Source organism: Perca flavescens, chromosome 22, assembly GCF_004354835.1.
Source record: "Perca flavescens isolate YP-PL-M2 chromosome 22, PFLA_1.0, whole genome shotgun sequence".
NCBI classification, from domain to species: domain Eukaryota; kingdom Metazoa; phylum Chordata; class Actinopteri; order Perciformes; family Percidae; genus Perca; species Perca flavescens.
Window position 1 is genome coordinate 10021988 of NC_041352.1, and position 12689 is coordinate 10034676.

The following is a 12689-nucleotide window of genomic DNA, read 5'->3' on the forward strand; positions in this document are numbered from 1 at the left end:
GCAGCTGGGATGCTACTTAGCCGCTAAGGCTGTAGCTCCCAGGCCGCATCGCAGATGACTGCAGTTATAATGTGAGACTGTGGCTGTCTTCATATTTAGTTTTAATTGTTTGTCTTCCTCTGGGCGCTGCTTAAAACGACTCCCCCTCTCTGAGATAATAAAAGAAAAATATTGTTTTAAAGGTGAACAGGCTGGTGAGTTGTTCAGTGCCTTGAGATTTCTTTCATATGTGAGGAAAAAATGTTAAAAGAAATCCTGAGTCCTGTGAATTTCATTAAAGCCTAATGAAATCAGTGGATACGTTTTCCCCCTCACTGAAAACAGTTTTTGTATTGGCCAGAATGTCTTTCACTTCTCTTGATGATTGATGATTGTAGTAGATTTTGTAGCATTTTTGCACAAAATACAAAGTATAAGAAGCTGAAGCCCAGGCTGTTAACACCCTTGCTGCTTCACTGGAGATGCTTACTGAAAAACCAAGGCTGTACTGAATAACTCCCAGTCGGTGTATATGTAATTTTAAGAACTCATAGGACTGTCCTAATGCTGTGTTTACATCATAAAATAGTTATTATGAATAGCCTAGTAAGGTCAGTTTACTGGTTGTAATTCCAAGTCACAGAATTTGTGAATTTCTCTCCCAGTTGGGGAAAAGAACAACGGAAGTAGCAACAAACTCACAGCCTGACTTCTGAATAAAATCCAATATTAAAGGGACACTATAACGATTTTGTATGTGTTCTTCCATGAAGTGGTGGGACTTGTGAGTGACAGATTAAAAAAATGAATTGTCAAAATCAAAGCAACAGAGATTTACTGACTTTTGTCCCTGATATGGGTCAAGATCCAAACACACTAGATGCTACATTTCCCATAATGCAACCAATAGCATATTTTCATTACACCCTCCCTAACAAATAACAAATCTGATACAGATTTGCAATGCTCAGAGTGCCAGTACTGTCAGGTGCATGATCTTTTTTACACTAAACATGCAGTGCATTGCAGCAGATGTAATACATATTTGACACGTGAAACTCCTCATGACCTTCTCACCACCTACAGTCAGTTTATCAAAGAATTTTTGTGCCAGAAAAGTCAGTAGATTCTTAAATAGGGAATATACAATTTCAAGCTGCTGGTCTTTAAGGCCAGGGCTGTTGAAGGGAGTGTTGTAAAGTCATTTAGAGTACCATGACCTTGGCTTAAAGCCTCCACACACCGACACACAAGCTTAGCTGATCTATCTTCCCTTCAACACAAGACCAGAACCATTATCACACACAGTTAGTGTGTGTGTGTGTGTGTGTGTGTGTGTGTGTGTGTGTGTGTGTGTGTGTGGGGCTTGTGGAGTACGATGATGAAATGGTCACTGTCATATCTGATAGAAGTCTTAGTGACGGTGATGTGTTGTTGATTTCCTTTGCTTCAAAGGAAAGCATTTGAAGTACAGAGAGGCAGAACCGTCTCTGACGTAAACTGAGAGGCTTCAATTATTGTAATTTGTTTTGACCAAGTCACAGCAATATGCTTTAGGATTGGACTTGACTGATTTCCCTCAGAATTGCCATGAAGCTAGATAGACATGCCTTCCCCTCCCTGTCCTTTTCTGCTCAGAACTTAAGTTCAGCATTTATGTAACTTGGAAATGTCTGGGGATGAGGGGAGCTTTGACCTTCCTGGGTGTGGGTACAAGGTGGGGCTGGCACTTTTGGGAGAGCCTGATTGGTTCCAGTGTTCTCACATCAACACAATTTTCTCTTCGGCTATAACTCGGGGAATAAAATGTGTCATTGGTCCATTTTGGGTGGGTCCTCACATCATAAAATTACCAGAAAGTTTTAACAAGCCTGGCTCGGGTACAAAACCAAATTCTTCTTACCAAAGCTTTGCACTATAAACATATCCAAATGAATCTTCAAAATAAAATATCTGTTTTAAATAAAGCAAATAGTATTGGCTTCATACACATCCCCTTTACTTTTTTTGATTACCTCAGATATGTAGGCCTACCGTCTTAAATATGTCTTAAACTGCTGGACCAAACTAATTATGAAACCATAATTAGTCAATTTTACTGTCCAATTACTCCATAATGTTTCTAGTGGACAGCCTGCTGTCATTTATTAAGCCAGGAAGTATCTTCATATTAGCTCTCAGTTTTCAAGTAATTGTTTTGGAAAATGTCAAACTATTGCTTCTACTAAACTAACCGGATTAGCTTTGTCTGGCTATCTTAATCTGTCGCATAACCCCCATTATGTGCAGCAACTTTTTACAGGCTAAAAGCACCAAAGATTGCGTTGTCTTTATGCTAAGCTGAGCTAACCGGTTCCAGGCTGTAACTTCATAGTCTCATTTGTGGTGCAGGGAATATATTCCCCTGAAGATCCATTTCCAAAGAAAAAAAAAGCCGGAACATGGACAACCAATAAACCAATGCGGAGGTGACAAGCGTGTGTGGGAATTTTCTTTTTTCTCCAGAAGCAGTATCAATCTTGTCATTTAATTCCCAAAATGCCAAACTATTCTTTTAATTAAAACCCTGCAGGCTGAAATGGCTGCAGCACTAATAGTAGGAAAGATGTGTTTGGTCCCACTGCAGGTGAAAAATTAAGATGGTAGTATACATCCAGCTCTGGTTCCCAGAGTCTGCACTTCCAGTCTGTAGTGGTGAAACTGTTGAACCTTGCTGCACTCAGTGAAAACTAGAGTGGAGATGATGATAGAGTGTATGTAGTGTATAGCATACGTTACTAAGTATTTAAATCAGTACGAGTGTAATGGAGTAAGAATACTAAGTGTGTTGATGTGCGTTTTGGGTACTCAAGCAATTATGTTATTAGTTTTTTTGTGTGTTTTGCTGAATATAGCACATTTTTGAGGCTTAGCATTTACAGTTTATTTCTGCATTGGTATTTCTGTACGCAACCTTCTAATTGCACTTGACATGTCCCTCTTTATTCATTTCCCTCTTCTCACTCTGTGTGTCGGCAAACTGACTCTGCTGGCTCTTTGCTGTGGGAGAAAAACCTCCAGCTGAGACAGGAACCAAATCCCTGGAGAATACATTATCATTATGGCGCATATTGCACTTAAAAGCATAGGAGGGAGCACATTTGTTGGTTTTTGTCATTTCACGCTGTCAGAAGTGGTCGCAGAAGGCCTCAGAAGTTTGCTACCGCTGAAAAAATCATGGGCTTTTGCTTCGGACTGATGATAACAGGGGTTTATTTAGGGAATCTAGAAGCTACGAAACCTATTAGACCTTAAGTATAAATCACATATGATCGTTTTAAAGGCTTCTATGGTCGACCTCAGAGCGGTGTCTGTGAAAAGGATATCCACTTATCACTACTGTATATCTACACTGAAACCCTGTTTGTAAATATGCAATTTCATACCTTGTAGAAAATGCATGATAAATGAAATGAAAAGGCATTAAAGCTCAAAAAAGGCAATTGTTCCAAAGCTTAGCTAACCTGGGCTCGTATAACAAAGACACACAGCTACTACAGGCTAACTGAATTCGTAACATTAATGATATTTTCTCCTCTCCCTGCGTGTTGCGTTTAATGTGAGATTGAGACTTAGCTGGCCTGGATGACTGTATACTTTCCTATCTAAGAGGGGTTGTGCTGTGTTAAACTGACTCACCCAGCCACTATTTCCTTCATGGCTGCTTGCTTCGCTGACCACCACATCGGGACGGTCTGCTACTCTGCATTCACTGCTCCGTCTGCGTCCTTGCTGGGCCAGCCCCACTCTTCCATGTTGATGTAGTTCAGGTTTTCAAAGATGTATTTACAAAAGTTGTGTTGTGGGAAAACAAGAATGGTCTTTCAGCGTGTTTGTCCTTATTCGCCGTGTGGTATGCAGCTGTCTGCCTACAGCGTGCAGCCTCCATAATTAAAACAATCTCCTAAATGAATCTCATCCCCCCCCCCGCCTCATGTAACGTGTCAGTCCATCCCTGTCAATTAGCTAACCCTACCCACTTCTCTACAGACACTAAACTGATGTATCACAATGCTGAAAGGAAAATAATGCAGGCAATACTTTATCAATCAGCTTAATACAAATCTAATCAGAAGAACTGCTCCTGAAGAACAGGAGCAGAAAACTTAACAGTATTTAACTTTATACAGAGAGTAATGATTTTCGCGCTTGTCTCTCTGTATTATCTTCCCTGTCTCTTTCTCTTTGTGCATAATGTTATAATCATTTATGTGTGTGTTTGTGTATGCGTGTGTGTGTTTCCATCCCACAGTGGAGTACGACAGGGAGCTCTCTCCGCAGCGGCGTCACCACAAGGAGTTTAAGTTCAACCTCTTGCAGATCCCAGAGGGCGAGGCCGTCACCGCAGCAGAGTTTCGCCTCTATAAGGAGTGTGTGAGCCGCGCCTTCCTCAATGACACCTTCCTACTCAAAGTCTACCAGGTTGTCAAGGAGCACCCTGACAGGTAACACACACGCACACGCACGCACACACACACACACACACACACACACACACACACACACACACACACACACACACACACACACACACACACACACACACACACACACACACACACACACACAGTGATAAGGTTTTGACAGGATGATAACTGGTTTGAATCCATGCAACTGAGAAATGCAGCGTGGATCTCTCATGTCCCTCAACAAAACCCATGCTAAACCCTGATTTCCCCTAAAATAGTTTTCCTTTTTTCATGGCTAACCCCCCTTTAAAATGGAAATATTATACATGTGTTGTAGTTATTTTTAGTTTCTACTTACAGTGTCATGTCAAACATTTGACTCATCCTACGAGACACAAACATAAAAAAGACGTCTTCCAGTAACAAATATAGGAAAACATTGATTACTGCATATGTGATTCTGTGTTCTTATTCTGTTCATATTGGCAAAAGGCCAAATAGCAGGAAAAAAGAACAAAAAATGCAACAAGCTTTTCCCCAGTCTAATTAGTATTTGGCTAATTTAAATAAAATAAGACTTATTCTATATCAGTGGCACATTGAACAAATCAGATTTTTCTCCTTCGTCTTCTTCCAGACTGACTGTACAGGTTCAGCATTGACTGCACACATAATGATCTTTATTTCTTAGATGAATTCCTTTTAACATAACCTGCAGTGCAGAGGGGTTGCCCTGTGGTTGTACTGCAAATCAACAAGTCAACAAGAGAGGGTGTTACTGAAATTAGAAAGCATGCTCAGTTCACTTTTTCCTTATACCAAAAGGTAAAGATTATGTTTATAAAAACATTGCCTCTGCCTGTGTGTTTCTCTCCATCTCCCTATAATTTTTTTTACTGACACTGGGCCTTTGCCATGTTTATATTATAAAATCAAGCAAAGCCATGTCTTACAGAAATAGCACAGCTTCAAAATCCTCCTGTTCCCCCAAATAAGCGCAGCTAATACATGCCAAACATTTACATTACGTCTGAAGGGGCAGATAAACATCCAGTAAGATATCTGAATGATATTTATGTTTTATCAAGCCCGCCCAGCGAGAACCAACTCTCAACATGAAGAGAATTCCTGATATACATATTTAGGCTAACATTCTATATTGTACTATATACTTTTTACTTTTTATATATTATTTTGTGTTGAATATCATCGTGAAGCAAAACACCTTAAGGTGGGGTCTCTCACACCAAATGTTCTCAGACTACTGATGCTAAAGCTGATCCACTCTGAAGTCCACAGCTTGAAAAAGTAGCTACAGTATAGATTTTGGCAAAGTATATTTTTCTGTCTGTCAAAAGGTTTCTATGGGTATCAAGAGCTACTTATTTGCAGCATTCCTTTATCCCTACAATGGGTATGTTGTGCTCTCCAGCCTGGAGGTAAAGCCTTTTATTTTCGGAGATATTTGGAGATTAAAGGGCCCATATATCTCCAATTTCTGTATTATTGCAGGACAGCTTTTTTTGCCTTGAAGAAAATTACAGCCTGGATGGTGTTCTCTAGGTGGAGAACATTTGCTCGGGCTGTGTTTGTGCTTTTTAGGAGTGAATTCAAGGTGCCACATGAATCCACAATGACAAAATCAGTTACGCCTCTATCACATTAAAGTCGTAACTGTTCTCGTTTTACATTCTTATCTTTATTGTCCTCAGTGCTGAATGTAACACCCGAGGTTTGACGGTGTATATGCTGTTAAGTCTTTGTTGTTTTTTCTGATTTTCCGCCTTTTGCAAAACCGTACCTTTTTTGTAATCGCCCAATCGGTGGGGAGCCTGTAAACTTCCTTGTGCCCCTCCTTCCCATAAAATCTTGACTCCTGTCTTGACTCTAAGCCGTAATGATAGAGCGCTTAATTAGCCTGACACCCTTTGTACTTTTCATTTGATTGGGGTGGTTTCGCTAACAGCAGGCAAGGAATGTGAGAGATTACAATGCCAGAAATGTGGCAGGCCTGACATTGTAGGGAGAAAGGGCAGGTTGCTGCGAAGGCTGTTTTTTACTGACCCAAAACCATTGAGCAGCATTTTACCAGCTATTATAGTGTACCTAACCAGATGATTTTTCTTCAGTATTTTAGTTCCGGCTAACAGTGATATTGCTTTTATTCTGATTCTTAAAATGTTGCTCAGGTATACAGGCATGTAGATCCCGAGTTATGATCTCCTTCTTGCACTGAAAACCTCTGCATTCTCTCCATCCAAATATCTGACTTGCAGTTGCTTTTACAATCTTACAAATATGCCTTTTCAGCAGCTTAAAAGATGAAAGCACATGAAATCACCTGGCCAGCTGTGGGCTACACTCTCCCACCTTGCGTTACATTTTTAATAACATTCACTGACAAGACTTATAAAGGAGATTTATTGTAGTAAAAAAACAACTTTCACCTTTGACCTTATTATTCCACTTCATTAAAGCAGTCAGTCAATAAGAAGTTTTACAGTAGGCTCTCAGTAGCCTCGGCCCTACAGGCGCTTCTCTGATAGACCCCCTGCCGTCCTTCGTGAGCAGAACAGCGGCTGTGACGATGAGGCAGAAACATTGGCACACTGGCCCACGCTGTGACAAACGTGTGAACTTAGCAGTGGGGTGGAGTGTGTGTGTGTGTGTGTGTGTGTGTGTGTGTGTGTGTGTGTGTGTGTGTGTGTGTGTGTGTGTGTGTGTGAGGGGAAAAAGGGGAATAGAAGCTCATACGGAAACTGTCAGAAACACTCTCATTAATGACCAATAAAGAGGGGCTGCTGATGCATGACTGCAGGGGCATTCTCCGAACACCTGGATGATTGTGAGGCTTTGATGTCTGCTCTGGAGGAGGGTCCGACAGACCCGACGCTGTGTTATTACTTCTGTAATGGGACAGTGGGAGGACAGGCCCTCTTATCGCTCACACTCTGTCTTTTTCTTTACAACTCCTGTGCTCTCTTTTCATTAATTTGTCCACAGTTTTTTCTTCCCGTTTGACGTTTGATTCTTCCATTTTGTAGCCTTATTTCGTTCACACACAAACGTAAATGATATAAACATACCTGTAGCCTGATACCAAAGATTTAATACCCTCCTTTTTTTCTGTCCCTCAGAGAGGTAGACTGTATGGTCAACCCTACAGTGGAGTACAATACAGTGTATCCCAGCATTTTCTGTTAAGTGCTGCTATCCATCTTTCTGTCATTTTGTTATGATACTGTTTCCCTGATACAAACCAACAGCTCCTGGATTTCCCTTGGTTTCTTAAAGAGGTAGATCAGTCCTCTGGTGTTCTGTGCTATAATAGCACTGCACCGCACTCTTTATTATATTTATTTATTTAACCCATATTTAACCAGGTAAAACCTGTTGAGATCAACGATCTCTTTTACAAGGGAGACCTGGCCAAGACAGCCAAAACTTTTATGCTGTCATTTGATTTACTAAATCAATAAAATACAATGTACCAACAACTACACAGAGCATCATTTAATTAATTTAATTTTTAATAAAAAATGTCTTTTCATGCCAGGGTTGGCTCTTCTTTTCTAGTGCATCAACTCTTTATTTCTCTTTCCATCATACCTGCCAACATTTGGTTTTCAAACTCCAGGAGATTTGGGGGGGCGGGTTGGCGGCAGTTAAGCGTGGAAGTTGACTAGGTAAGATGCATGTAAATTGTTGTGCCCAACACTGTTGAAATTGACAGCTATATTTTGATTTCTTTGCGGGAACACCGCCTTCACCTGCCATTTTTATCGGCTCGCTTTCGGGTCTGACTCTGAACTTCCCGTGATGTTTGCGCAGAGATCAACTGTGCAACTGGGTTATAGGTTGCCGGGTTGAGGTGACAAACGGGTTGAACATTGTATATGGTGTGTGGATTGTGTGAACAGGATGCGTTTCATGCAAGATCTGGCAACTGGTCTACATTAGACAAACATATTGGTCCAATTATTTATAAAGAAGTTTGGGCCATGCAAATTACGGGAGTTTCCTGGGAGAAATAACAAACCGGGAGGGGTCCGGGAGATAGGGCTAAAAAAAAAAAAAACAGGAAAAACCCGGGAAAAACGGGAGTGTTGGCAGGTATGCTTTCCATCTCTCAATATAAGTTGTGTATTGGCTGTACTTTTTCCTCTTTTGTGCTTACCCAAATTAATCTGCCTCTTTTTAATCTAACCAGCTGACACAACTTGACTGTTGGCTCCATCTGCATTGCAAGATTTTATCTAACTTTAATTGTAAGATGTTTGTAAAATTCTTAACTGAGTTTAACTTAGCCTTTTTGAGGACTACGGTACAGTTTGATAGTTGCCTGTTACTTTATCATTTTTACCTGCGACTGAATAAAAAAAAACAATGTAGGTCCTCAAAAACCTCAAAGACTTCAAAACCTGGTCAGCAAAAAGCCATCGTGTGAACTAACTAGCTTGGCTGTTCTGAAACTTAAAGGGATACTTTGCCTATTTTTAAACAAGCTCTGTGTCGTCTTTGTGTGGGGCACTGTGTGCAAATGAACGGTGTGCGGCTTCCCTTTGAGGCGCCAGTGCATGAAAAGGGAGCGGAGCAGTGGTCTGCTGAGATCTCAGTGCATTTCGCATCATCCGGCGGATCTTGGCAGACCTTGGCTGCTCTGTTCCGCGGGGAGCTTTGTGCACTGGCGCCACAGAAGGAAGCCAAACACCATTCATCTGCAGACAATGCCCAAACAGCCATGACACAGAGCTGGATTTAAATCAGCAAAATATCTCTTTAAAGTACACCTTGGATAACCACATAAACTAATTAACTTAGAGTTAACAACATCTTTTCCAGTTATTGCTTAGGTGCTAGGCTTGATACTATTGGTGTATTTCTTTCCTACCCATCGTCTTTATTTTATTTTTTAAATGACAGTCATTGCAAAATATACCGCCAAACTGTTTCCTTGGCTAATTGGCTTCACAGTCAAGTTACAAAACACATTTCTATTATTATCTATGATCTAAGCTATTGTTCTTCTGTGTCATCTCCCATGTTCTCCCAGAGAGGCAGACCTGTTCCTGCTGGAGTCTCGCAGGCTGTGGGCAGCTGAGGAAGGCTGGCTGGAGTTTGACATCACTGCTACCAGCAACCTGTGGGTGATGAGCCCGGTGCACAATCTGGGCCTGCAGGTCAGCGTGGAGACCAGCAGTGGTAAGAGATTACATCACATATATGTTTTTTTTTTTTCATTTTAAAGCACACAGTGCACACAGTCTAACAACATAAATCCATAGTTGAAAGAAACTTTTAAAGTTTTACCTGTTGGTAGTTTAAGTAAGTCCCTTCCTGTGGTCCACAAAATAACCATAACTGGCAACAGAATGTAATTTGGGTAACTTGTGCAGATGAACATGACCATTACGGTGAATCTTACCTTGTTACGCGCCGTGTCTTCTGAAACAGGGCAGAGCATCAGCTCCAAGGAGGCGGGGCTCGTAGGACGTGACGGTGCGCTGGAGAAGCAGCCTTTCATGGTGGCGTTCTTCAAAGTCAGTGAAGTGCAAATCCGCAGCGCCCGCTCCACTGGCGGAAAACGTCGCCAGCAGAACCGCAACCGATCCACGCAACCACAGGAGGGATCCAGAGGGCTTGGCCCAGCAGGTCAGTCTGACGTCCGCTACACACTTGAACCTTCACTGAGCTCATCAAACAATACAGCCATGAACTCAATCAGACACAAAACTGACCTCAGCCCAACCTCACTACATCTGTAGCTCAACCTGTTGAGATCAGTGGATGTGTAGCATTTGTTTGAAGTATCCCTCTTCGACACAATTGATAAATTGGACCTGACTTCATCCGGATCTCTGTCTAATCAGCCCCTATCAGATGAAAATCCGAGCCAAGGGATGATTTACTGTAGTTTCTCTGTATAGATGAAAGGTAGTGAAGTGTATCTTGAAAACCTGCATATTAAGCAGGGACTGTAGTGTTTTTCAGAGCAATATGTGTACAATGTTTTATTTATGAAGGGAATTTGTACAGCACCTCTACAGACAGGTTGAGCTAGAGAGTTGAATCAGTGAGTTTTCAGCTAAAAAGACTTTTTAGAGAAAAAGGCTATAGCAAAGGCTAGAATATGAGACAGATGGGTGATGTTAGAGAAGATTTTTGACACTGACGAGTCTAATTACAACTTTTTATGTTGCACTGTGGAATAATTTGAGTTCTCACTAGAGATTTTGGACAACACAGCAAAATGGCAGACCCACAAAATAGTGGTCTAGTGAATATTCAATGATTTAAGATGCAGAATCCATCTTGACAGGTGACCTCATCCTCTGAAGCTCCTCATTAGTCCTCCCTGCTTCTCTTCCTACTCAGCAGTATGATGTAATGAGCAGGTATAAGCCCAAACTCCGCAAGCTTTACAGCACTTAAAGCTAAGCTGCTCCTGTGAGGCTTCATTGTGTGACTAGTGCTGTACACAAAGCTAGCGCTCAGTGAGCCTGCTGTTAATAGCGGTCTGATCCTTGGCTAATTTGACAGATGAAGCATTTTGTTAATATTAAGACTTTATGGATCAAAGCTTTGGCTTTGCTACTGTATGTATCAGAGGAGAGCCCTGTGTGCAGCCATAAATAAAATGTATCCAGCAGGCAACCATCTCCTATATTTTTTAAATATTTGTGATTATCCTTAGTTTTCTTATGCCCAATGTGTTAAAAGCCGCGAACTGGAGCTGATTCTCAGCCCAAAACGGCTGAAGTCCGCACCCTAAAAACCTGGCTAAATCTGGGCAAGAGCCGGCTCACATTTGGTTCTTTGGTGCCACAACACAGCGTAGTGCACTGACACACAGCTGCAAACAGCCCCACTTGGCTGGCTACCTGGGAAGCGATTTACCTTTACTTTGCTTCTTCTGCAACCCAATTTAATGGCTCTACCATCTGCGTCGTATACAGAAATATTTGTGGGACAGGTTTGTTCTCACTACTACTCTGAAAAACCCTTGCTGAGATTTCTTTGGCTCTATTTCCTGTTTGTTCAGTGCATCTCCTTCACTTTCTCAGTAGGTTGCTGTGTGCTGCTGTTAACACAACAGGTTGTAAGTAAAATTCCTGCTGGGCTTTTCGCAGTAATTGCATTAGATGAAAGCTTTGGCTGACATAACAGAGAACAAAGACTCATCATTTGTTATGCTACAGGACAGTTAGAGTGTACCACATGTTCGGTTTTGGCTCCACACCTGTACTCTCTTCTAGACAGCTGTCTTTGGCTTAGGATGTCTTAAGACTTTAAGTCGAGATGTCTTGAAGATGATACTGATACTGGGGTACACTAGCGAATCAGAGGGCTAAGGTTATGGCTATGGTGTGCACCATGTGCTCACAATGTGGGTTAGTGTTTCTCTAACGAATGTCATCGTTGCTCTCTCTCAGTATATAAAGAAATATTTTTGTCAAATGTAAATAAATTGATAATTAATGAAATAATTAAATGCTAATAGACCGTCTCTTACTTTTAAAAGCAAATTGTGGACAAGGTAGGTTGGCTGTAGTCTGCTTTTGTGTCACAGCTTATATCAGGATGAGAAAACTTTCTCTGAAGTAAATCGGCTCAGAAATCTGCTCTAACAAGGACAAACTGTTAAATATGTGTCCTGGAGGATTGGACTTTACATAACCCAAAACATCAAGACTTCTCCGCCTTGCCACTTGGGACGACGGGGAGTGTAAATATTTAGATCCTACACAGGAAGCGGGGAGGCCCCCCTCGCGACAGCCGAGTGTCCGTGGCCAGCATAGGACTGCTGGGATTGGATGGGATGGGAGGATCCGTGAGGAATTCAGGAGGGCATATGGTTTCAATACCGCATCACTCACTCCAGAGACAGGGAGGAGGACAGGATGGATGGGGAGAGCATCCGTCTTGTGGAGCGCTCATGGGGAGAAACAAAATGTGGACGTTGTCCCCCAGTTTCTGTTTGGCACAGAGCTACAGTACATCAGTTCAGGCCGCCACAGCTCCAACTAAAGGAATATTTCACAGATAATTTACCTTTTTTCTGAAAAAAACATGAGATCAAATTGCTCTAGTGTGCACTAACTTCCACAGAGGCTTTTTCAACATGAATTACTTTGCTCTGTGTGCTTTCTAAAAATAGTTTTCACTCCACTGCCCAAATTGCACACTCTTGACCTGCGTGGTTAACCGCTTCACTGATTTTACGGCATCTTTTATATCAGTTTGGTACCATGTTGTCCTCAT

At 41.6% G+C, this 12689-nt stretch overlaps 2 protein-coding genes across 3 annotated transcripts in view; both read left to right on the forward strand.

Annotated features, from left to right (window-relative positions):
• LOC114548849 (probable enoyl-CoA hydratase) overlaps window positions 1-4347 on the forward strand; it is a 46965-nt gene extending 42618 nt beyond the window's left edge. Inside the window, exon 10 of one of the 2 annotated variants that reach the window (XR_003691436.1) lies at window positions 4271-4347. The gene's annotated coding sequence lies outside the window, so the exon portion shown is untranslated. The remainder of the gene's footprint in view (window positions 1-4270) is intronic. The other variant, XM_028568829.1, reaches the window with a different exon arrangement.
• Window positions 1-12689, forward strand: part of bmp6 (bone morphogenetic protein 6) — a 45517-nt gene that overhangs the window by 22269 nt on the left and 10559 nt on the right. Inside the window, exons 2-4 of the mRNA XM_028568826.1 lie at window positions 4271-4463; window positions 9481-9629; window positions 9882-10079. Coding sequence (XP_028424627.1) covers window positions 4271-4463; window positions 9481-9629; window positions 9882-10079 — 540 coding nt within the window. The remainder of the gene's footprint in view (window positions 1-4270; window positions 4464-9480; window positions 9630-9881; window positions 10080-12689) is intronic.